Source organism: Scophthalmus maximus, chromosome 10 (genome assembly GCF_022379125.1).
Source record: "Scophthalmus maximus strain ysfricsl-2021 chromosome 10, ASM2237912v1, whole genome shotgun sequence".
Lineage (NCBI taxonomy): Eukaryota > Metazoa > Chordata > Actinopteri > Pleuronectiformes > Scophthalmidae > Scophthalmus > Scophthalmus maximus.
The window spans coordinates 13,920,344-13,946,254 of NC_061524.1; the positions used below are offsets into that span (position 1 = coordinate 13,920,344).

General features: G+C 41.6%; 3 protein-coding genes across 8 annotated transcripts in view; 2 read left to right on the plus strand and 1 right to left on the minus strand.

The window, feature by feature from the left end:
• Positions 1 to 1,560: 1,560 nt before the first annotated feature.
• Positions 1,561 to 25,911, minus strand: part of eloal (elongin A, like) — a 34,282-nt gene continuing 9,931 nt past the window's right edge. The window contains exons 1-11 of one of the 5 annotated variants that reach the window (XM_035605022.2): positions 6,911 to 7,030; positions 5,900 to 5,956; positions 5,691 to 5,803; positions 4,775 to 5,579; positions 4,586 to 4,685; positions 4,428 to 4,503; positions 4,152 to 4,269; positions 2,809 to 2,989; positions 2,502 to 2,616; positions 1,915 to 2,027; positions 1,561 to 1,815 (exon numbers count right to left, since the gene is read on the minus strand). In XM_035605022.2, coding sequence (XP_035460915.1) covers positions 1,754 to 1,815; positions 1,915 to 2,027; positions 2,502 to 2,616; positions 2,809 to 2,989; positions 4,152 to 4,269; positions 4,428 to 4,503; positions 4,586 to 4,685; positions 4,775 to 5,579; positions 5,691 to 5,803; positions 5,900 to 5,956; positions 6,911 to 6,988 — 1,818 coding nt within the window. In that variant the 5' untranslated portion in view covers positions 6,989 to 7,030 and the 3' untranslated portion in view covers positions 1,561 to 1,753. The other 4 variants (XM_035605019.2, XM_035605021.2, XM_035605020.1 and 1 more) reach the window with 4 other exon arrangements.
• klhl31 (kelch-like family member 31) lies at positions 7,867 to 11,956 on the plus strand. The gene is made up of 3 exons (XM_035605016.2): positions 7,867 to 8,024; positions 9,013 to 10,218; positions 10,309 to 11,956. The coding sequence occupies exons 2-3, from the start codon at positions 9,044 to 9,046 to the stop codon at positions 11,039 to 11,041; spliced, it is 1,908 nt and encodes a 635-aa protein (XP_035460909.1). The 5' UTR covers positions 7,867 to 8,024; positions 9,013 to 9,043; the 3' UTR covers positions 11,042 to 11,956.
• Positions 14,265 to 24,045, plus strand: gclc (glutamate-cysteine ligase, catalytic subunit). 2 transcript variants are annotated; one of them, XM_035605018.2, is made up of 17 exons: positions 14,265 to 14,717; positions 14,848 to 14,979; positions 16,129 to 16,241; positions 18,250 to 18,432; positions 19,823 to 19,936; positions 20,254 to 20,312; positions 20,472 to 20,608; positions 20,774 to 20,848; positions 21,195 to 21,311; positions 21,414 to 21,552; positions 21,661 to 21,773; positions 21,869 to 21,961; positions 22,085 to 22,189; positions 22,309 to 22,390; positions 22,473 to 22,582; positions 23,087 to 23,207; positions 23,305 to 24,045. In XM_035605018.2, the coding sequence occupies exons 3-17, from the start codon at positions 16,138 to 16,140 to the stop codon at positions 23,484 to 23,486; spliced, it is 1,734 nt and encodes a 577-aa protein (XP_035460911.1). In that variant the 5' UTR covers positions 14,265 to 14,717; positions 14,848 to 14,979; positions 16,129 to 16,137; the 3' UTR covers positions 23,487 to 24,045. The 2 variants fall into 2 exon arrangements, with proteins under 2 accessions (XP_035460911.1, XP_035460910.2); XM_035605017.2 differs by having other exon boundaries at positions 14,265 to 14,979.

The window sequence follows — 25,911 nt, forward strand, 5'->3', positions numbered from 1 at the left end:
TTTCTCTTATAAGTCCTTCCGCAAATAACATTTTGTGTCTTCACGTTTTTAATCAGTGAGGCAAAGTAAATCCCATTAGTCAAACAGTATTTTTTTCCAAACCGCTTCCTGCTTATGGACCTTTTCAGTGATAGCCAGTCAGTCAAAGCTTGTTAATAATTGCAATTTTTTTTGTGTAAAATGAATTGGATACAAACTGCTTGTACTAACTACACATTCCACCATATTTCTGTTTTTACAGTATTGCTATTCTGGAATAATACATGCTCCCATGGGCTTGTTGTGTAGTATTATGATTAAAATAATGCAGGAATATGCACCATTGTAAACATAGTATGACTGCACTTGCATTTTGCCCAGATAGTAATTTAGCCATTAAAATGTGCCTCCCCATAATTTTCCAACCATGTCTTCTTTAGCTTCACTTCATGTCAAAAAGCAGCAACGTAATTGTGTAAACGTGCATTTAAAATGATGTCTCATCCTTCATGATAATTCAGCTATCTAGACACAAGACATGATAGATTTACGTCACCTACTTTTTTGGATTTTCATTCCCACTTTGCACTTTTCCAGGTTCAGAGGCCAACTCAGCTCCAACCCCATGTTGCGGGGTCCTCTTGTGGTAGGACAGCATCATTGACCATTTGGTCATTTTGCCACCACCCTCCAAGGTCAGTAGGGCTCAAGCTCTGATGCAATAGATCCCCTACCCTGGGAGTATTATTCATTTTTTTTATTCCAAATCTGTTTTTATAAGACAGTAAGTATATGCCTCCAATGCCCTGCAGTTTCATGAGAATAACTTGCCCATTCATAACCCTTTCATACCTTATGTTAAATCATGAAATAAAATAACAAAACGGCAAACTTTAAAACTTACAATTAATACAACACATTCACACGATGGTGGATGAAGGATGCAGTCTTTAGCAGCTTGCCACAGGTGGTGCTGAAGGCTGTAGCAGCTTCAGAGCTTTCCTTCTGATTTCTCAAACAGTTGTTCAAATATAACCACAAAAACAAAAATAGCCAGGAAGGGTCCTTGAGGAGTGGCAGATGGCAGATGCCTTCCCCCCAATTAAAAACAACATCATGGGGATTTTTAGTGCTCTATAGAAAAGAAGTTCTCTTTTAATCATGTCGGACAGTTTGTTGATATTTGTTTTTGAGAAAAAGTTTGAGTGGATGATAACAACATTAGGAACTGAGCACAAAACAAAACAGGATTAAAAACATAACCAGGTTTTATTACAGTAAACTGTGAGCAATGAACACAATTTATTAAATGATGTGTGTTATCAGTTGTAACATGGGTTATTTATGGGGGGGGGTATTTATGTAGTGCTAAAAGGAATGTTAAAAAATATATTTATAATTTCAAAGTGTTATTTATTGAGATCATCTGAAATTGAATGTATGGCAATGAGATTGTAGGGACATTTTTTTTTGTCTATACATCCCCTAGAGGGCGCCACATCCCATTAAATAACCTACCCCTGACCCCGTTTGGCACAAGCAGATGGAGAGACAAGAAATGTCTAGATCAAGTGAATTTGCTGATTTCATTGTCCTTTTAATAGTGGAGACAATTCACAGTTATAGAGAAAAAAATATAGCTGCAGATTAAGACAAACAACACATAATAATCTAAGGTGAACACAAGGTCCTATATAGTCTAAAGTTAATCAATGACTGAGTGCACTTTTCCCACGTCCTCACGCTGTGAATAGCAAGATTATAGAAGAGGCATCTATCTGCGTCCCAACTGTTTCTTAAATGCCTTTAAGGACTTTGCCATCATTGGAGCAACTCCTGTGAGAACAACAACATAAAATATCAACATCAAAATCTTGTGACAGTTGTAGCAAACAGAGCAACATTTCATCTGCTACACGCTCTTTGTCAGCTCACTTGTTTTTTTGCGGGGGTCTTGTGCATTGCTTCCCCCTGAACTGGAGCCGCTCGACCTGCTGGGCTCATTACAACTTGGCCGCAATCTGCTGTCCTCAACCTTGACACTGGCACTGTATGAGATACAGTTTGATCAACAGCATTTTGCAAAAGGACGCACATAAAATTACAAGATGAGGCTCTATCCACCTCCAGATGTCAGCATTGGGCCACAGCTAGAGAGCATGACATCCCGTGTTGTAACAGTGGACAACAAAAGGACCCAAGGCCCTGCCTAACCAGAATAACGTCAGTTTATTCAGCACATTGCTCCAATTCCTGTGTTTGGCTATAGGCTCGCTGTAAAACCCATGTGCCAAAGTTAATGATGATCAGAGCAAGCACAAGGCATTCATGCTTTACCCAAGATAAAATGCACAGCAAATGCCTAGAATGGCTCTCATCTTTGGTTTGTTTATGAACTCCTGAATTAGGAAACAACTCGGCTGAAGTGAATTCCTATGAACAAAGTAATAGAAAACAGAATCACCAGCTAATCTGAAATCCGGTGTAGATAGATGTGTGTATTTTAGGATGCTGTGGCCCACCTGCACTTGGGCTGATGAGGCTGCTGAACAGCAGTTCCATGAATTTCCTGCTGAATTCGCACATCTCTCGGTGGTTTGGCAACAGTGTGAATAAATGCCATCTTCACCTGCCGGCCTTAAAAAAAACAAAAAGTATGCAGAGTGAAATTAGGACTTAAAAAACATTTTCTATAGCTTTAAATCTTTTCGTGATTTATTTTACACTATGTACACAAAAATGTAATTTTGACAGTGATCATCCGAAAAGGTTTCTACTGAAGATATGTCCGTTTTAGTTTCAGAGCCACATTTCATATGAAGCACACACCTTTGGGTTTATTAGAATTTGCCGACACAATACTTTTTGTCAACCTCTGGAGTTTCCTCTCCCTTTCCTCAGACAGCCTGATATACATCTCTTTCCACGATTCATACTCTTGAAGTCTGGAGTCCTTGAAGTTCCTCTGACAGTGTTTACCCCATATGTGGTCTGTCACTCCAATGTAGATCTGTGGAAACAAACTGTTTACCGGGCTAAACAACAAACAAACACCAAAATTACTTTCTAATCACTACTTTTACAATCTCTACCCAAGGCCTATGAAGTCGTAAGTAACCGTGCTCGACAACACCGGCACCATTTCAGAATATAAAACATGACAGGGGGGTCCGGAGGTAAAGATACTGTTCAAACTTTAATATTGGTCAAAGATCACCTTACACAAGATTAGCTTTTACAAAGATCTTGGCAGGTTTTACGGAACCAAGTGTGTTGGTTCAAGCAATGCTCCCTGGAATTTTCAGTTTCCAAAACAAAAGCTTCTCTGTAGACATGGTGACTTAACCTACCAGATTATCTAACAAGGCCCCAAGACAGTTAACAGCCCAGGGCAACGTTCAAGCAGAAGGAGCTCGCTGATCGTACTACCTGTACTTCGCTTGGATGAAATACAGCTACACTTGGCGTGTCCCATTGCTGACAGGTGAAAAGTAAAGTGATCAGTGGATTGATGGCACATTAACCTGCAACAATTTTGATAACCGATTCATTGTTTGAGTCCCTTTTTTAAAATGCCACAAACAACGTCTTTGGGTTTTGTGCCGACAAGAGACTTTTAATTTAAAGTTCGTCACCATGGGCTTTAGGGAATTGTGATGTTTTCTGATGTTTCAAAGACAAAATAATTATTGATTAATCAAATAATCATCAGGAGATTCATCAATAAGGAAAATCATTGCAGCCCTATACTCGAGAAGCAGAACATTAGCGACACTGGGCACTACATTAACCCCTCTATCTGGGGTAAGTTCACTTTTAATTTTCAGCATCAAAACCAGTTTTAGTTGGGGATAGTTTTTTGTAGAATGGTGAAATTGAAGCATTGCCATATGGCAACTATGGGTATTAATAAAATATAATTTCTAATCCCATGTCAGTGACTAATGAGCATCATTTGAATGCTGCTGTGTAACTGTGTAACCTATACCTTGATAATGGGCCATAGAGCAGACTGCTCGTTGACTTCTAAATGGTTACAGGGAAATTGCAGTGAATTCAGTTTACTCTAGTGGCTTCACTCTAGGGGTCAGACCCAGTGCTCAGCAGGTGTACCCAGTAAAATGGCCACGAAGTGTATGTGTGCACTAAATGTGTTCATGTCACATTCTTACTGGGTTGAATTCTTCAATGCGTAGCAGCTGCTCTGGCGTACACCTCTCCAACACTGGCTCGAGGATTTCAAACGGGACGCCCCCAGTTTCATAAAGCACTGAGGAGAGATCCCTGCACCTAAACATAAATCCAACAAACTGAGAGACATCAGAGCTGCACAGAGGTCGTTTGGACTTTACTCACAGTTGATATTGTTCTGCAGCGTGCGGATACACTGTTGGTACAAGCTCAACATGGCCGGGAGGAACACGGTCTTAGCACCAGAATACACTTGCATCTTCTTGTTAAGTCGCTGACCAGTGAAGCCGGCCGACTCCTCGGAGACGTCGCAGAAATCGGACTCCCTCTCAACTTTAAAGACAAACAAAGGAGGAGTGTGTAGAAGGAAATAACAAATGTGAAAGTACAGGTGTATTTCTGATTCATACAATACCTTTGCTGTCGAAGTACTCAACACAGGATGGCTGTTCACATTCAGGCAGAGCAGCAGGTAAAGGAATGTTAATCAGGTCCATGAAAGATTCCTGAAATCTCTAAAATATATAAGGGATTACAAGTCAATATTATTCACTCGTGGCCGGCATTCTAAAAGTAAAACCTTAGATTACTGTATAAAGTATACCTGTTTTGGAGGACTGACATTTTCAGACGTCACAGGAGGCTTATTGTCAGAATGTTTGGTTGCTGCCTCTTTTTCTGCAGTCTTGGATTTTTTGGAAGGTTTTTTCGCTCCACCCCGTTCCTTTCTTTTGGAAACACTCACATCATAGTTCAAGTATGCTTCGAAAGACTTGGAGGTGTCCACTTTGACACCCTCACCTTCCTTGCCTTTGTGTTTTATTTTGGCCTTTTTGTTTTTGTGTGTTGAATGTCCCTTATTTTCAGACTCTTGTTTGTGTTCAAGGCCATCCTGCCCCTCTTTACTAGTTTTCTTCCTTTTTCTCTTTTGGGCCTGTGAGCTCTTGGATATACGTGGAGATTCACCATCTCTGACATTAGACAGTTTGAAAGTTTTTCTCTGATGCGTGTCCTCCAGGTCATTGTTTCCAAAGAAAGGGTTGCCGTCTCCTTCTTTTCTCTCACTCGGATCATTTTTCTTCCTCCTGAATGCAAATGAATCCATTTTATCCCCTTCAGTTTTCTTCTCAAAGACGTCACTCTGAAAGATGAGCTGGTTTTCTTGTTGACTTTCTGGATTTTCCTTCTTTTTTCCTTTCTGCTCTTCACATTGTTGTTTCTCCATATCAGCTTTCTTACTCTCCGCTTTGAAGAGGGCCGCGTCTGAAGAATCCTGACTCTTGCTGTGAGATGTCACGCAGTTATTGTTTAAATCCTCTGTTGTCAAAGCTCCGGCATTTGGACAGTCTTGGTCTTTGAGTTTGTCTTTAACAGACCAAGCCTCTGACACATCCCCATCTTCTGTGAGGCTGCACCAGGGGGAAATGCAATATCTCATTGAAGATTTAAAACACAAAAACTATGCACAAACAATTGTATTGTAAGATATAAGAAGAAGTCAAAAGTGAAATACAATTCACCTCGTGCAGTCCTTTGGGAGAAGTTTTTTCCAACCTCTAACCAACGACTTGGCCAATTCTCCAGCCTGTTCGTGTCTGCGCAAGGAGTTCACCGCTTTGCCTATTCCGGTTTCCTGTATGTAGACGATGGGGAAGTGCGGTCAATGATAATTGAACACATGTCAAATTAAATTAAATTAAAAAATATATCAACATAGAGGGAGACTCACAGCAAGAATGTCTAGCGTGATATCCAAGTCCTTGAGTTTCTGCAAGATTTTAAGAACCTAGAAAGAGATCAAGACATCAGGCCCCCTCAGGTTAAGTTGTAAATGCTATTATATGCATTTCAAAAGTGTTTGGCCGCACATACAGTGTGCATTGGACAATCACAGTTAGGACAACAAAAGATGGTAGCAATGCAAGTGAAAATTGAAGAAAAACCTCTAGCATGCCAAATATGGCAGTCCTGGTTTTGGATCAGCACAGTTTGCTGATTGTGCATTGGGAGCAGACGCTATGTATGGGAGCGCCCTGCTCCTTTTACCGAGAGCTATAAATGGACAGTGCCACTGCGGGTGGCAGCGAAGTCTCACGACGCCGTACGTCTCGTCTGGGCGTTTTTCGGGCTGTGCAATTTGAAATTGTCACATCATTGGGTTCCTACAATAGACCCCGAAATATTGGCGAATGTGAGCGAACACCCAGAGTCCAACTCGGGCCAAGGACGCCTGCGGAGCCTCCGCCGGGATGACGGACGGCAGCCGCGAGTCGAACAACTGGAGGTCGCTGCCAATTTTAGCAGCAGCAGCAGCAGCAGCAGCAGCAGGAGCAGGAGCAGGGCCCCTCCCCCGTCCACACAGCCTGGCCCCCGCAGTGGTGGAGCCGCGTATGGCCCGGACACAGCTCCTGCATCTGCTCCCGTCCTCGCACCACTGTCCCGGACGGGATGAATCTGACACGATCACCGTGTTGCGTTCAATGTCAGAGCAGGTGGTTGTGGAATTAATACTCAAGTACTTGAAAAAACAAAACAAAACCAAAAAAACAACTAATACCCTTTTGTCTCTGTAAATCCACAACAGAGGGAGTGCATTTTTGTTTAAGGCAATAAAGCCCTAGAGAAGAATTCATGTTTGTTTTTTTGACGCAGTTATTACCTTATTTAAAGAATCGGTATATTTGTTTTATATATTTGCAAACTATTTGTATCCCAAACGCTGCAGGCACTTTGTATCTACCGTGGCAGACTGTCCTGCGTCTGAGAGCTGCAGTTTGAAGCGCAGGACTTTCCTCGCCACCTCGGAGCTGCCGTCCATCGCGGGGACCCACGTGCGAACCGACGACGCACACCGGGCGGCGCGCGCCCATTGATGACACTATTATAATGCGCGGACCCGGCGACAGAAATTATGCGGGGTGTGTGGTATTAGACGGGATGTGACCATTCATATTTGAGCATAAGTAGGGCCGGTGTGAAAATAGTTTTGGGCCTACAGGTGTCACAGAGAACACACATTACTAAATGAATGTTGTGAAAGTACCTTTCTGTAATTTACTTCCTAGGGTACCTGCAGGTCCCTCATATTGAGAAATGGGATTTCTCATCCTTCAAATCAGAAACAACAATAATTAGGATTTGGAAATAGACACGGATGGCACAAATATGTTCTCCTAATGTGAGACAAAAGCCCTCAAAAATAATTTCCATGCGTAATTTGATCATGAGTCTCACTCTGATAGGATTTTTCAGAAGTGGATGTCTTTCAGAAAGTAAGGCCTCTGTTGACATTTGATATGAGCAAGACTCTTACACACACCTCTAAGTGGCGCGCCGCCTCAGACTGACTTATGTTGAGAAAATAAACAAGTGTGTGTGCTGATGCTATCATGCTGATCTTCATTTTAATACATTTCAATTTGGAATCAGTTGCCTATCAGCGTTTTGGGTCCAAAGGTGGGCATGACAGAAAAAAATTGCCTTAGACTTTTTTATATTGCCTGAACAAGAGCTGCAGGCTGACGTGATTACATTTTTAGAGCTGATGATTTTCTTTTTCTAAACAATGGTCAAATGAGAAATTTTCTCATGACATCCCATTGAGGATAAAGGTAGAGTCTCCAAAGTCTGATGACCTCACTGATTGGAGGTTATAGTGGGACACTGTATGTTGGGGGTGTATGGTCCCTGCTCTCTGCCACATGAATTTCACAATTCTTGATTGGCACTCGCTCCCCTAGAGGAGGAGTTAACTGCATGTCTCTTTCAGCAGGGGTGACTGCTGGTCTCTCTCTCCTGCTCCAGTAAGTGGAGGCACAAGTTCCTTCTTCACCATCCTCAACCTCATTTCTCAAGTAAGTGGATCCTTCCCATGCTTTAACTGTTTCTTAATATTATCAGTGAAACAGCAATGTGCAGTTGTCCGTAAGATTAGTATGGAAAATTAATTTTCTCGCTGACTTAGGCATAAAGGCGAAAAATGTGTCTAAAGCTGTTGACCTTTTGGTAAAAATTTGCTTTTACACACAGACATGATGACTGCAGGCTTCATGTTAGCTGGGTTGTGGGTGAATAATGTGAAGAGTGGCTTTTTGTGAAACTTTTTTGTCACGTCAATGGCGTTTCGTCTACTTATCCAGGACCAGCCTGAAACAATTCAATAAAATAAAGACAAGGAACCAAAAAAAAGGATATTTTCCCTTATCTGAATTTAAACAAGCAGAGAACATGAGGCCTGCTGCTCATGTCACAAAGTCTATAAAAGGAACGTCATGGCAGAGTCGTCCAGCGTTGCTATTCCTGGACGTACTGCTGATAAATTGTGACAGATGCAAAGAGGGGCATGTTGACGCACTCCCTCACTCACTCCAGCATCACCTGGTGGCACACATGTCAGCGTCTAGTAGTATCTAAAGAAATTCCACATAACTCAGAGTATAAGAAAACTTTTCTCCTTGGATCAAACGATCTAAATGTACAGGGGTATTGTTGTTTAGCTTGGAGCAAAGACAATAATTTAATAGACGAGATGAGATGAGAAAAGGGGCAAAGGCCTAGCTCAAGACATTAAATAAGTTAAAATATTTAGGCAATATATTCAATTTTAATGTTGTTCATTCTTGTTAATGTAGCACATCATCTTCTCCTCTGTATTTTCAGCCAAACCATAAATTATTTGATGGGCCACTTTAGATCAATACGATTTTTTGGTAGAATAATTCCAAATCTGTCAACTTCATCTGGTTTGACTCAAATTACACATTTTAAATTTTCCATGCATCATCCCCAAGTTGCAATGTGCGCTTTTTAACAAAGTCTCACATGCTGTCTTTATATTTTCAGACGGTCTGGGCTGTGTTCTGCTGCTACAGCCATGGCACCCAAAAAGAACAAGGCCACCAAAAAAAGTAAAGGAGACATAAATGAAATGGCCATTATGGTTGAGGACAGCCCCATCAACAAGATCAATGGGTTAAACACTCTGTTAGAAGGGGGAAACGGCTTCAGCTGCATTTCCACTGAAGTTACTGATTCGGTGTATGCCCCAAACCTCCTGGAGGGTTTGAGCAGCATGAGGCATGAGAGCTTCCTCTGTGATCTGACAGTCTCCACCAAGTCAAAGTCATTCGATGTCCACAAGGTTGTCATGGCCTCCTGCAGCGAGTACATTCGTAACATCTTGAAGAAGGATTCAACCCTCCAAAAGATCGACCTGAACGACCTCTCACCTGTGGGCCTTGCCACTTCCATTACATATGCATACTCTGGAAAGCTGACCCTGTCACTGTACAGCATCGGCAGCACTATTGCGGCGGCCATGCTGCTGCAGATCGGCACCCTGGTGAAGATGTGTAGTGATTTCCTTATGCAGGAGCTCAGCGTGGAGAATTGTATGTATGTGGCCAATATCGCTGATGCCTACGATCTCAAAGAAACCAAGGAGGCATCTCAGAAGTTCATGCGGGAGAACTTCATTGAGTTTTCTGAGATGGAGCAGTTCCTGAAGCTCACCTATGAGCAGATCAGCGATTTTCTCTCAGATGATTCCCTGCATCTCCCCTCCGAGGTCACAGCCTTTCAGATTGCAATGAAGTGGTTGGACTTTGACGAGAAGAGGCTGAAGTATGCGGCAGACCTCTTAACTCTCATCCGCTTTGGCACCATCTCTGCCCAAGACCTGGTGAATCATGTCCAGAGCGTGCCTAGGATGATGCAAGACTCCGAGTGCCACCGTCTCCTTGTTGATGCCATGAATTACCATCTGCTGCCATACCAACAGAACATCCTCCAGTCACGCAGAACAAAGGTACGCGGTGGCCTCAAGGTGATTCTCACAGTTGGTGGACGTCCTGCCTTGACAGAGAAATCTCTCAGCAAAGATGTTCTCTACAGAGATGAAGATAATGTGTGGAATAAGTTAACAGAAATGCCAGCAAAGAGCTTTAACCAGTGTGTGGCAGTCTTGGATGGCTTCCTGTATGTGGCCGGTGGCGAGGACCAGAATGATGCAAGGAACCAGGCTAAACATGCTGTTAGCAATTTCTGCAGGTAAGAACCAACTGATTTAAAACCAGCATTCATCATATTGGTTTACATAGAATAAGAAAACAATCTTAAATCCCCTCTGACCTTCTTTAGATATGATCCTCGCTTCAACGCTTGGATTCACTTGAGCAACATGATCCAGAAGCGTACCCACTTCAGCCTCAACACCTTCAATGGTCTCTTGTTTGCTGTCGGAGGGCGAAATACTGATGGTGTTCAGGCCTCTGTTGAATGCTATGTGCCCTCCTCCAACCAGTGGCAGATGAAAGCTCCCATGGAGGTGCCCCGCTGCTGTCATGGCAGCTCTGTCATCGATGGCAAGATCCTTGTATCTGGAGGTTACATCAACAACGCCTACTCCAGGGCCGTGTGTTCGTATGACCCCTCTACTGACACCTGGCAGGATAAGAGCAGTCTCAGCACACCTCGAGGCTGGCACTGCGCTGCGACTGTGGGAGACCGAGCCTACGTCATCGGTGGAAGTCAGCTGGGAGGCCGTGGGGAGAGGGTGGATGTCCTTGTGGTCGAATCTTTCAACCCTCAAAATGGGCAGTGGAGCTACTGCACGCCTCTTCACACAGGAGTGAGCACAGCTGGTATTTCCATTTTGAACAACAAGGTCTATCTCCTTGGAGGCTGGAACGAGGGCGAGAAGAAGTACAAGAAATGCATTCAGGTTTTCAACCCCGACCTCAATGAATGGACTGAGGATGATGAATTGCCGGAAGCAACAGTCGGTATTTCATGCTGTGTCGTCAACATACCCACAAGGAAAACACGAGAGTCCCGAGCCAGTTCAGTTTCATCTGCACCAGTCAGTATATAAGGGTTTAATTGATAGTACTTTTGTAGTTTACGTGTCTAAAGGTCTCCAGCTTGTCTGTTGCATAAAGCTTGGTTCTCTCTACCAACAGCTGCTTTATTGTGACTAAGATTGTAAGTTTTAATGGTCATCAACTTTCTTTAGATGAGCAAAAGTGAGCAAAATGCAAAAATTTAAGCTAGTGATGTCAAGGAGAATGGCGAAACTTAACATTTCATTTTCAATAATTATAGTTTCATAATTAGTATATTTTGCACCCTTAAGGTCTGATAATATGAAAGAGACGAACTGTGCATCGCCATATGTGTCAGTTTTAGTATTTTTAGAAAGAAATGTTCTTTTGGGGCCAATTCAGTTGAGATAATTTCGTTAGCCCTTTTTTTAGAGCAAATATAATTGATCTGAAAGGCATAAAATACAAATTAGTGTTGAAATTAATCTGTGAAAGAACTATATCTTTAACCCAGTATCATGGAAATTATAACACTGGATTTTGTGACAGTTCAGGTTTTGGTGACTACAGCTACTGTGATTCTCAGATACTTGAACAGAACGATGAGCGTCGGAAAGCTGGAGCTGTGTTGGCATCACCTGCCAGGAGTAGGTGCTTGAGATTAGCGTTCAAACATACCACACAGTATTCAGTAGTCTTGTGTCGTATGTCGTGTGATCATCACAAACACCATCAGTGAAAAGAAAAAAGATTCTCACGGGGGAAAATGTTGTAATGATGAGGGGTTGAATGGATATGGATGCGGCTGTAATAAACTCTTTTGTAAAAAAGTAAAAGAAAAATGATGTTGTCAGCCTGAGCTCTCCTGGAAGTCAGTACACATGAATTCCCTGACTGCTCATGTGTTTTCATTTTTTGTTTGTTATTAAATTAAATTTTAAATTAAAGAGATGAAGTGTAAGCTACTTTGAGCTGTGGTCATTTATTATATTCATTTCTATGCATGTTGTTTAATAGCCTGGAACTTTTAAAGAGATGTATGCAGAATCAAGTCAGAGTTGTTTTTGGCCTCCATATATCAAGAGACCTATGTGTACATTGGATATTGTGTTCTTTTCAATTTCAATTAAAGTTTATACGGCATGTTTAGTTTACATTTAGTTTCACTAGATTGACTTGGTGTTCACTTCAGTATAGATGAGGAGGAACACGTGCTGAGGCCACTCCGAGGGTTACATCCCTATTTCCCATCTGAATTGTGAGGTATGTACGTTTGACTTCCTGTCTTTAATCCTACATTAGTGGTACCAAAGGGTATAAACATTGCATTCATAAAGCCGAGACCCTCTTGCATTTTTTGTATTTTATCTTTACATTATATTTACATATATTTAAGTATTCACAAACATTCAAGGGGGTAGCAGGTTAGTGTTGTACACCAACACCAAATCATATGATAATAAGTCTGGCTCATTTGCTGTTGAACATAATGACCCTGAAAATAGTTCAGCTCTGTGAGGAGTGCTGCCGCCTGCACATTGTGAACATACTTTACTCTGCGAGAGCAAAGAAGCAGGCTTCAGGCATGTAACATGAGCCGAGACCTATCCCATGATGTGCAGTACATTTTTGGTGTAATGTTGACTCAATATTACACCAATATATATATATATATATATATATATATATATATAATGTGCAAGTCCATTATTTGAAGCATCTCCACCATCTCCACCAGTTCCATGTGCTTTCTCAATAAAGCCTAACACTAAGTCTTTAGGCACATATTATACATCTAGGATTCATGTGAATATACAGTGACGCAATCATTATGATCTTCCTTGTATAACCAGTTTATTTAAAACCAGTGAAAAGAAAACTCCACCTAGAGTTAAAAGAGTTTGGACAATGTTCAAATACAATACTAACTGTTGGACACTAAGGAAGAACGAATGAATTTGTGCTCGATTATCTGCTGTATTATTATAGTTTTCCCTTTTGATTTTGAATTTTGATTGATGGTGAAACTCTTCTCCATATCTCAAAAAGACACAGGTGCCATTAGACCTTATAGCCAAGTTATAAAGTCGCTGTCTAAGTACCTTCTAAGCTTCTGATTATGATTGATCGGAATCCTATCTGAAAACATTGAGCTCTGCTAAGGCTTTAGCACTATCTGTTCATTCATGCCACAACCAGTCAGTCCCGAGGGCTTCTTCAAATTAGCTGAGTTATTCTTTTTTTACACCCTTGGTTTTCTAAAAAAAAAAATTCAGGGTTTTCAAGGTCTTTAGTATGAGCTGTACTTTTCGCTAAGGTACAGTCCCTGTGGTTATGGTAGTAGTGACATACAACAACAAACGCCACATCAATGTGTTTTGGATCAGCAAATGTGTATCACTAAAATTTACACACCATGCTCATTTTGGACAAACTGCCTCTGGCTTGTTTCTAGAGCAACTCTGAACTGATAAGATCCTGTGAACTCATATGAAATGGTTTTCATACTTCTGACAGAAACATTTTAAGAGCTTCCTCGGTTGCACATCCGTGCCTGTATTTTCCATTATCGCTGAAAACCTCCCCGTCTACAAACATCACTGTTACCATGGAAACATACTCATCAAATATGACCTGGGCAGCTTTTGTTTATATGTAGGGAGAAGCTCTGAGTGCTGTGTCACTATCTCAATCACATAGCTTTGAGGTGTCAAGTAAGGCAAAGAGCGCATGGCCACAGATTTATGCTGTTGTTGTTTTGCTTGTAAATCAACGTTACAAAAGAGAGAGAAACAAAAAATACACTTCGCTGGAGTCTTTTATTCAAACATATTTATCATCTCCTGTAGAGAATTAACAGTTTTATATTTTCCTCAAATTTATTGTTGGAAAAAAGAAAAGACAAAAGAAGGGGGGGAACTGAGAAAAAGTGAACTAAATTACCGATGGGGTTTGAACTGTTGTTTGGACTAAACTAGCTCAAGCTATTTGTGGACATCATCTTTGCTTTGGTATATGGGGAATGATTTCGCCATGAATCAAAATTAAAAGAGATTGTGAAGTATCTTTGTATAAAATGTATAAAATCATGCTTTTTAAAAAAAATATTTATTAAACTTCCTCAATTTTCAAGTATAGCGCACGACTTGAACGCAGCATCGCCGTCGGCTGTGATTGACAGCTTTGGTAGGAGGGGCCGAGGCAGCGAAGAGTGCTGAGTCACGGTGATGTCAGCGCGCTCTCCGTCACGTGTGCGCAGTCGAGAGAGGGCGTGGCTTCCGTCTGTTGAACTCAGCCCAGCGGCGTGTGGCAGCAGAGGCAGAGCGCTTTGGCAGCAACGACCTACCCAACGGGTCACTCCGCTGTCAGGACACCGCCGCGTTGCACATTTTAAAAGCCCCAGTCCGCCGTCGTTCGCGGAGCCGAGACTCGGACGCACTCACTTGTTTTTGTTGGTCGTCAACAGCCCGCGGGTATCACACGTTAACCGAGCTAACCGGTCATTAGCAAGTGATGAGCAGGGGCCTGTTTCTCCTGGATGCCCAGCTGAGGTTACTGACAGGGCACGCCGCTTAACAGCAACCCGGAGACTCCTCCGTCGGCCCGTGAAGTGTCTAGCCGCACCGCGAGGCTCCAGACCCGGCCGTTAGTTTTGGACCCGAGACTACATGCTTAGCGCCGTGCGCGGTGGACACACTAGCTAGCTAGCTAACGTTCGGCGGGCAGGTCCGGCGCACGAGCAGCCAGCGACTCACACACACACAAACACACACTCACACACACACACACACACACACACACACACTCCGGGTCTTCCGCCTCACAGTCCGTCTGTGCGATGGGTCTCCTGTCACAGGGCTCTCCGCTGAACTGGGAAGAAACCAAGAGGTACGCCGACCACATCCGAAGGCACGGCATCCTCCAGTTCCTCAACATCTACAACAAGGTGAAGGATCGGCACAGGGACGTGCTGAAGTGGGGCGACGAGGTAAGAGGGGAACCACTGTGTGTTTAGAATCCACACGTGGGGGGGGGGGGGGGGGGGGAAATGTCTGCGACCTGTCAGTCACGATGGTCCTGCATGATGCAACAGTGCTGTTGTGTTGATGGGGGGTGGGCTAATGGACTGTTTTTGCTCCCACTGCAAGAAAACCAGCATTTTCCTTTAAATACATAATGCTAATCTCAATGCTGTGTTGCTGTCAATGACTCTTTGCTGTGATGCAACGGTCCCTAGTGTCAACAACACGTAAGTTGACAATAGTCGTTGCTACTGGTTACAAGCAGGAGCTACTCCAATAACACAGTGATCACATTGAACTTAAGAATGATAAAAACATAGTTACTAATGCTTATCTATCAGCTTTTTAAAAAAAAAGTCCATATTGGTTATTACCAATCATTCGGTTGTCCAGTAGTGACCGACTGCTAATATAAGAGCTATTTCTTTTTTTCAGTTTTTTTTTTTTTTTTTTTACTGTAGCTGCACCACACGTGGGCTGTGTACAAAGTACAGTCGGCTCAAGGAAGAGCTTTTATCAACATCATCTGAAATTTGCATGCCAACATGTTGGCTCCTGAATCCAGTTTACAGCACTGACTTCCTCATCACATATATGGCTCCTGGTGATGTGACCCAAATATCTCACACAGTTCACCACATTTAACACTTGGTCTGCTAATTAAACACTGAGGGGAGTTAAGCCTCAAAGTAAAGCCCCGCTATACAGCGTCTTGGAAATATTTTCTTCTTTTTAAAAAATGTAATTTTAGAACCTCACACCATTTTGCATTTCAAATTTTTCCCACCATTAGTCCATTAAAACTGTAGCGTGCTAAAGCGCGGGCAAAGTGTTTTGATTTGGAAAAAATGAGGAATGCTGTTGTGATAGAGTAATCCCTCTTTCAGACAGGGGATTACAGGGGTAGCACAGTCAACGTCAAGGAAACATGAGCGATGAATTGGAACTGACGCGATGGCGTCCCAGTCTGATCTTGAAAACGTGGGCTTCGCGCTGCCGGCTCGTTTAGGGAGTTAGAAGTGAACGTAGGATTTGAATGAATCACTAGCTGTTATGCAGTGTTTGAATGTAATTTAATAGTTTGTGTGTTGTTGTTGTTAATGATTTGCTTTTAGGTCGAGTACATGCTGTTGGAACTGGATGAGACGGATGAGAAGGTTCGACTTGTTCTGAACGGTGGAGAGGTTTTGGACACTCTCCAAGACCAGGGTGAAAAGATAAACCCCAAGTATGTCAACTCTCTACTGCACACGTGCAAACATTCAGCTCAATATATTACAAATATTAAAAGTTGTAGATGTGTGACATTAAACTTCCTCAATGTGACAATCTGAATGACATTTGAAGTAAATGCCACACCTCAAGTACCAACACTAGTGAAAGCGCCACTGTTAGTTTGTTTGTTTTGGATCATAGTCAGCAGATATTTAGTATTTCACAGTGATTTATATTAATTCTAGCTAAATAAATGCAAGGCCTAACATATCGTCATGGATCATGAAAAGTAGAGGCACGACTTTTGTATATTTAAGATAAATAACCTTCCAGCCAAACACACCAAATTTGCCTATAAGCCTGCATAATGCTGACTTTACTTGACTTGCAAAGTCACCTTTCACTCATCATTTTTTCCATGTGATGATTGACGCACTACACAAACAAGTGTGATTAATTTAAACGTGATGCTGAGGCATATGTAGTTCTCCCCTCCGACCAACGCCGTCTAGATGCTGAGGGTTTTTTTTGTTTCAAACGCTCTCTGTCATTGTGATAGTGCTCACTTAGTGCGCATTTGTTATATCCTCTTTTCGTTCATGCCTCGTCGTAATTAACCGTGTCCAGTGAACTTCAGGAATATTTTATCGGGAGGAATGTAAAGGCAGGTGCACTTTGAAATAACGTCTGATCCTGAAACACAGATGACAGAAGATCCTCTAGATTCAATTTGAAGGTTATGAACAAGTGCTACATCTAACAATTATTTTTATTAGCTTTATTCATTTTCTGATTATTCTATCCATTAACTGACTTGTAGGTTTGTCAGAAATATCAGAAAATCGTGGAAAAACGGCATTTCTGAGATAATCTGCATTGGCAAATCCATGTGGTCACAAGACTGATAAACAGAAAACAAAGTTTATTGATTATTTGTGGACATTTAAAAAAAAAAATAACTGAGATTGCTGGTCTACTTGAGCAGAGGAAAACCTAACCCTCACCACGGTGAATAGTATATTTATGTTTAAGTCTGTTTAAATTCAGCAATTTTGTGTATCACTTGTTATTATATAATAATAATAACAACAAATTAATTTTCCAACATCTGCATTATATAGGCCACCGCCTTGATCTCTGCATAATCATCTGAACTCTGATTGGTCGATGAATAGTTATCATGTGTTAGTTCTAATGTCAAACTTATTTTATTATATTCATTATGACAAAGAAAAGCAAATGTTAAGTTTTTTTAAATTGATGCCTATTAATTTTCACTTAATCAAGTAATGGAGTAGTGATTGCAGCTCTAGTTTAAACCCATTGATTTGAGTTTTTCTCAAAATGTCCCTCATGCGTTAAGATTATAGGTCTTAACAAAGCGAATCCATTTCTCTCAGCAATGTCTGAGTGAATCTGGTTGTTATTTTTATTAAATTGTAGAGATGGTAAAAATGTCTTTGGTGTCAGAAGAAGTGGAACTTTTTTACGGGAAGTTCTGCAGAGAAATGTCATGTGAACTAGTTATGGAAGCTCATTTGCCTGAGGACAGCTGAGAGCGATAAGGATCAGAGAGCTCCTCCTAGGAATGTCCTTTGCATGGCCAATGGTAAAAAAAAAAAATTTTAGCAAGTAATTTTCTGCAGGCAGTTTAAATGTGTTTGTACAAGTTCATGAGTGTTATGCTTGTTCGCTGCCTGTGACGTTGGTCTGAATCTGTGGAGCCAACTTCACCCAGGGGAAATACCAGAGGCAGTGGGAATAGTAGAGCCGGTGCATTCCTCATTACTGCCCCTCTGTCGCACACACCACCGATCAAGCTCTGAAGCACAAATACGTTGAGTTCGCTTGTCCCGCCAACATTTTGGCTGATAAACAATAAAGGGAGAGTGGTCAGTTTGTTTAATCAGGAAGGTTATCGTAATTGTGAGACCGGGGGGGGGGGGTTCTGTATGACCTTTCCTGCTGAGCTATAAAAGCGGCACCATTTTTCACAACACAACCTTTTTATATTTCTGCAGTCACCCAACGCTCTGGAGACCAGAGTATGCCAGCTACATGATCGAAGGAACTCCAGGGCAGCCGTACGGTGGCACCATGTCCGAGTTCAACACTGTGGAGGGCAACATGGGGAAGAGACGACGGGAGGCCTCCTCTGTCCTGAGCCAGAACGAAACCATCTGCACCATCACCTCATTCCCGAGGTAATTTAGTTCTCACTGAGCACGCGTCTGAACCGGGTCCATAGTTTGATGTAGTGCCTTGAAAGTAAACTATTATTTGCATTGTTCTCCATTTTCTGACTTTTTTTTAAGCTAAAACATTTCAATCAAGTAATTCATTGAGCAACTATCAGAATAATTGTTTATAAAATATCAGGGTTCCTGATGTGTGGCTTCCTATACTGTATGTGCTGGAAAAACCAGGGAAACAGTTTACCAATCCAGTTATGGAAATAAGTTCAAAATTCTCCTATTTTTCTTTGGTCTGTCCCAGAAACGGGTAACAATTGTCTTCTGAAAGGGTTTATGTGCTGTGTTCAGGTTTGAATTTACGTTTAAATCGTAGTTTATGGACAGGAATATTTTTGAAAAAGGCTGTTCTGTTACGCTATGGAAAATGCTGTGAACACCATATGGTATTACATGCGGGTTGGATGACAAATAATGTCACACTATCCTTCAGCTGTAATATTAGTCGCTGTTGGCTGGTGATCTTTGTAAGGTTGATAGATTAAAAAAAGGCTTTCTTTCTTAATTGTTTAAAGAGTTGAATAATGTTTACCTTGTCAACTTGTTAGCTTCAGGATTCATGACTTAACCCTGACGAGGTGCAATTATTTAAAATGTGTGGGATTGTCGAGAGAGTTGGACAGAAATGAACAGAGAGCTTGGGTCAAACTAATCAATGGTAGCCTAATTCTATGCGGCCCAATAGTATGCGAGTCAATACTGGCTTCTATTTTACCAGGTCAAATGGACCGTAATATGACATGGAATGTTTAACTTCTATGGCGGTACATCAAAATGAGTGGGATGAGCCTCATAAAGATTAGTAAAGGGATGAAAGTATGGTGTGTTAAACTGATAAGAGTCGGTGGCAGTTAGTAATCAGAGCAAACGCAACTTTGAATTCTTTATAAAGTTCAATTCAGGCAGTGATGTTTAATGTAGTTTTTTTTTAGGGAAAAAAAGGTTTCAGGTTGTAAAAAATAATTTCATCTAAATACCTTTGCACTTGCAAAGCATCTAAAATAAAATGTAATGATGGAATACTATGAAAAATGAGAATCGAATAGGAAAACTAATAAAACAGCAGTAAGAGACAGCAGTGACATTAAAACGTTGAAATGTTTTTGCCCTTAAACTGAAAAACCGGAGTGTCAGGTATGACATGTAAGAGATGATTTCATAAATGAGTTATAGCCAGAGACGGCACATCCTTTAAATCAGACTCGCACAGACGGGAACATACTAGTGTGTGGTGTGTCATACCTGCTACATTGTCATTGAAAATGTTATGGAAGTGATTTTTTTGGAGTAGAAAATAATGATTCGCTGCAGCCCTTTTAATGTTTCTGTATCTTCTGTGAAGGTTAGGTTGCCCAGGTTTCACCATGCCGGAGCACCGGCCGACTCCTGTGGAGAAGGGAGTGTCAAAGTCACTGTTTTTCCCCGATGAAGCCATCAACAGACACCCGAGATTCAGGTGAATGGACTGTATTCATACTGCACTTTTGACAGTCCTATCGAAAGTTACATTCACACAGTGCTGCTACAGCCACAGCTGCCCTTATGCTAGCTCTTCATGGTTATAACTTCAAGACAGCATGCATGATTCATGGACATGGTTTTGAATTGGAAAATGTTCTTTTATGCAGCAGCAAAAATTTCAGGACCCTATAGTAAAACCACATACCGCTGTGTAATTGTCGCAGTTGTGGAAGATCAATTGTGTGTGTGTGCGTGTGTGTGTGTGTGTATGTGTGTGTGTGTGCGTGTGCGTGTGCGTGCGTGCGTGTGCAGCACCCTTACCAGAAACATACGTCACAGAAGAGGAGAGAAAGTCGTGATTAATGTGCCAAGTAAGTTTGAGTGAGACAAAAGATGCAGATATGACATTTTCAATATTCTTAATCAATTGCTGTTGATGTTGGACAGACTCTATTATACTGTTAATACACTGCAGATCACTGCTGTGTGGAATAAACAACATGATGATAATATTGCGTTCAATGTTTCAGTTTTCAAAGACAAGTGCACCCCATCTCCGTTTGTTGAGGAGTTTCCTGAGGATGACGGTGAAGCAGAGCGGGCGGCTCTGCCCGATCATATCTACATGGACGCCATGGGCTTTGGCATGGGCAACTGCTGCCTGCAGGTACTGAGTCAAGTGATGGACCGATCCTTTTGTTGTCAGTCACGAAGCTGTGATGATGTAACCTGGACCGTTTAGTTTTGTGTGACTGCAACTTTTACAATCTCAATAAGTGATTTATAAACGTACTTCAGCCTCTTTTTTTCTTCTTTTTTTGTGCTGTTGCAGGTTACATTCCAGGCTTGCAGCATCGACGAGGCAAGGTACCTCTACGACCAGCTTGCAACCTTCTGCCCCATCGTGGTAAGTAGACAATATAGCATGTGCTTCCTTCCGTATATTAGGAATTTTTTACCTCACAATTTTCTAATATGATTTTGGCGTAGAAAGTTTGCCAAGATGCTCAACACCAGACCTTCAACACTATTAGGGATCATTTTACTGCCTTTGGAGCAGCAAACTGGGCTCCCCGGTATTTATCTTTGGATTACTTCTCCCTGACTGTCTGCAGCAAAAAAGTTTTTTTGTTTTACAAAAATATATAAATCAAATAACAGGTTAAGGTAAAAACAGACTCTGACTTTCTTGTTCCAATGATTTCTTTAAACTTTGCTTACACTGAATAATGTTTTTTTTTTCCTCTTTAAAGATGGCGCTGAGTGCAGCCGCCCCCTTCTACAGAGGCTATGTTTCAGATAATGACTGTCGCTGGGGAGTTATTTCCGCCTCGGTGGACGACAGGACACAGGAGGAGCGCGGCCTGAAGGTGGATCAAAAGATACCAGAATAAATCATTTTTTGGAAATGTGCTTTGTTAAGTTTGCCCTCACGAAACTAAACTTAATGAAAATGACTTTTCTCCCTGCAGCCTTTGAAAAACAACAAATACAGGATCTTCAAGTCAAGATATGACTCCATTGACAGCTACCTGTCTAGCTGTGGCGAGAAGTACAATGACATTGATTTGACGATAGACAAGGAGATCTACGAGCAGCTGCTCAGTGCAGGTACGTAACGACAAATACATGCAGTCATCAACAGGAATATGTGAAATACATGAAAAATACATGAAGCTTGTACAGTAAGGAAATGAATAATCAGATCTCTGTGTACAGGAATTGACAAGCTGCTGGCCCAACACATAGCACACCTCTTCATCCGAGATCCGCTCTCCGTCTTCAATGAGAAAATACACTTGGATGACGAGAACGAGTCGGATCACTTCGAGGTGACTTTTCCAGAACTCCCCAAGCAACTTCTTGGAAGAAAGTCATCCACACGAGCATCAGCATATCTGACTAATTATTCCATGACACATTGCAGAACCTCCAGTCGACCAACTGGCAGACGATGAGGTTTAAACTTCCACCTCCGAACTCTGACATCGGCTGGAGAGTCGAGTTTCGCCCCATGGAGGTAAGTAAGACCTGCACCAACACCATTCACTGACACTTACAGTTGTAATCTTGGTTTATATTTAATGACACAGTCTGTCAAATACTTAAAAACTGATTTTGAGTTCATTTTTTACTTTTTCAGGTCCAGCTAACCGACTTTGAAAACGCTGCATACGTGGTCTTTGTCGTGCTGCTCACCAGAGTGATCTTATCGTACAAACTTGACTTCCTAATCCCCTTGTCAAAGGTGAAAACTACCACTGATTCTGCTGATTTTATGAAGATAAAATTAACCGATATTTGGCTGCTTGTCATCGATTTGATGTGGACAGCTCTGTAATACAGAAACCGCTTTTCTTTCATTAGGTTGACGAAAACATGAAAGTCGCACAGAAGAGGAATGCAGTCCAGGAGGGCATGTTCTACTTCCGAAAGGACATCTTTAAAGGTGAGTAAAACAAAATGGTTGATGCTCGTGGTGAAGCGTGTCAGATGGATGCGGCTGATACATTAGTTACGTCCACCAACAGGCTGCAACACAGTCCTCGAAGGCACCTCTTCTACCCAGAACGGCTTGGAGACCGATGGCGCCAATGAGGAGTACACGCTCATGAGCATTGACACCATCATCAATGGAAAGGTGATAATTGCCCCGTACTTTATGACTCCGGACTGTTTAGTTATGATAGCGCTGTGGCTCAGTTGAATGCAATGTTCCTCAGTCGGTTGGTCCAACACTTTGGTTGGAACAACTGGCTGTATCTGTACCGTAAGTATCTCAACAGCTATGAAATTTCATACAGACATTTATGGTATGATTCCAAGATAACAGGAACTAACAGCAACTCTTTTTTTGTCAACACACTCTTGAAAAAATGAAAAACATGTCCTGCCAGCCCCTTGTAAAATTTGTCCAGACCCAATTTTTCTGTGCATTGTCCAGAGTTTGTGTCTGAAAGCAACTTCAATAACCATCTTAAACACTCAAGTCAGTAAAATAATAGGGGGCTGTCTTGTTGTTTCAGGTCTGACCACATTCCAGCTGTGTCTTAGCACAGCTTCACAGATCTGACAGCATGGCTGTAAACTATTCGTCTTGTCTTTTTGCTTTCCAACAATTGCTTCTGTCTTCTTCTCTCACCAGGAGGGAGTGTTTCAGGGGCTTATCCCGATCCTTAACTGCTATCTGGAAAACATGGAAGTCGACGTTGACACCAGGTGCACCATTTTGAATTATCTGAAGCTCATCAAGAAACGTGCCTCAGGTAAATATGCATCAACTGACCGTATGACTTAATGTTACACCATTAACCGATTTTTGTCTTAATGCAGCTTGAATGTAACTTTGCTTATCTGAAACAGGCGAGCTCATGACCATGGCCAAGTGGATGAGGGAGTTTGTCGCGAAGCACCCGCATTACAAGCAGGACAGCATCATAACCGACAAGATCAACTACGATCTGTTCCGCAAGTGCGACCGGATTGCAAAAGGCGAAGAGCAATGCCCGGAGCTCATTGGAAACCCAGTAAACAAGTTCAAATGAGGAAGGCAGTATAAATGTCATCAAATCATCTTTAAAAACCTGCATGTAAAGCGAGACCAAATGTGTGGCTCCGAACATAAGCGGTCCAAGCGTAAGAGAATGCAATGACTGTGTGTTAGATAAAAAAACACACCTGCATCAAATGTTTGTAAATATACTGTTTCAGATTTTTATGATTACAAAATTATTTTAATAGGGTTAAGAAATACAAAAGGTTGTGTAATAGAAATCAGATGTGTATTTATTTTTCTCTGGAAATTAAGCCTGAAATTCAGTGTGTGTGTGTGTAAGGATGTAAATGTAGCAAAGGGTTGTACAGTGGTCTGCTTTTAGTCTTGTGTTCTGTAAATACTGTATCCTTGCTCTTTACAAAATTAACACCATGTGCTTCTTTTTTCTGGGGATGAGCTTTCTTCGCATTTGGTAGAGATTTTTTCACGTTTTTTCTGCTTGGCTGATATTGTAGTGGGACCTCGGCAGTATGTTGCCTCAAATTGGAAATTGTGAACCATTGTTCGCAATGAGATGCTGCTTCAAAAATAAATATGTACAACACTAATTTAGTCAGTTTTTTTAAATAGTCATATGGGGTGTTATTTTTGGAAAGCATTTTATTCAAAGGAACAATAGGGATTACATTTAATTTTGTCAAATTTGTTGTCTGAGCCACCACAAAGCATCATCATTGAGCTTGATTCTTATTAGCCAAAAAAAAACATTTAAAAATGGTGAATAAAATTTTGCCATCTTTGTAACTTCTTGTTTGTCATGACTGCAGGAGCAGGGTAGAAAGATGATCGGGGGTCAAGAGGTCAAAGGTCAGGGTCTGTTGGTGAGCAGCAAAGCTGTAGCTGTTAGAACTGGGCTCCTCCACATACTGATGTGGAGGAGGCATACGTGTGAATTTTCTGGTTGTATGAACATTAATTTTTTGGGTTAATTCCTGTGCTATCATAAGCTAATTTTTTTGCAGAAAACACAAACTATAACTGAGGCTGATAATGTCATTAAGTCTGCAAGTACATAAAAAGTTGGACAAATTCAATTTTGTCCTGAAGATGGAGCTGAGCAGTCGTGGATCAAAGTTCGTACAGTTAATTTTCAGGGATCCTATGAATGAAACTATCATGGCAGCTCATTCAAAAGCTGTTGAGACACTTTAGTCTGGACACCGACCGACGCAATGGCACAAAAATGACTGCTGCTCATGGTGCGTTACAGAAAATGTAATTCCAGGCACTCAAGTAGAAGATTAAAAAAAAAAGGCATTCAAAGAAATACAGACTCATTTGATGGAAATATATATCTCGATGCATTAGCACTTGGAAAATTTTCCTCCACAAGATGGTGGTATTTAACCACAGCTTTACATAATACGGAGCCATAATGACAAAGAGCTTTGCCTCAGTTTGACCTCTTGGACTAAATATTGATTATGGCTGGTACAGGCTAACTCTGTGGAGAGACAAGAGACGTGTAAAAAAAGAATAAATAGATAAATCGAAGCACCATTAAAGCCCTGGGACTCACTGGTTATGAAATGAAATGCATTTGTGAGATTAAATAGCTGGTCTTCAGCACAATTGTGATACATGTTTAAATATTCCGAAATGTCTCAATAGGAATATTGGGAGAGAATAATCATAGGAGGACACCGAAATTACCATTCAAGGTAAACTTCACTGTAAAATGAGCCCCTCCGAGATAAGAGCCTGTGTAAAATGAAACAAAGCAAGTTATCAGAGGTCAGTGAATTTTGGTACAGCTACTTCACAGAAAGTACGGATGTCACTGATAACACTAATGACGGCTCCACACTCTATCGCCATGACTGTGACAGTGAGCCAGCAAGCTCGACAGTGTGACCCTGAGACTGAAGCAGCTAAACCCAATCACGGCAACATTAATTGTCATTTACAACTGCCCGTCAAAGGTCCGTCAGTGAGCAGAGCTCATAGTAAGAAAGTGGTAGTCTGCAATATGGGAGGACGGGCGCAAAGTCAAGCAAGAGTGATATCACTCAGGATGACTACGAATGAATGCCATCTGCCCCGTGTCTACTGGATGCAAAACACCCACGGAAATCAACAAACATACGTCAAAATTGTTGGAGAATCAGAACTATCGAGGAAACTGCAAAATTCCACAGCAATCAATCCAATAGCTGTTGAGATGTTTCATTCGGAACCATCGTCGCTCAACAGATCGATATCTTCCCTTGAGCCATGCGACTATAGCACAGCTAAGAATCCACAAACTTTGAAAGGAAACTGTACAGATGCTGTGACCACACATTTTTTTACCTAACAACATCGATCTCCAATCCGACATAAGCACTGTCAACACTTTCTCCTAACTATCTAAAGATGAACCGTCTCACACCCAGTCCTCTGATTCAGCAGGCTGATCATTGAGCATCTAGCCG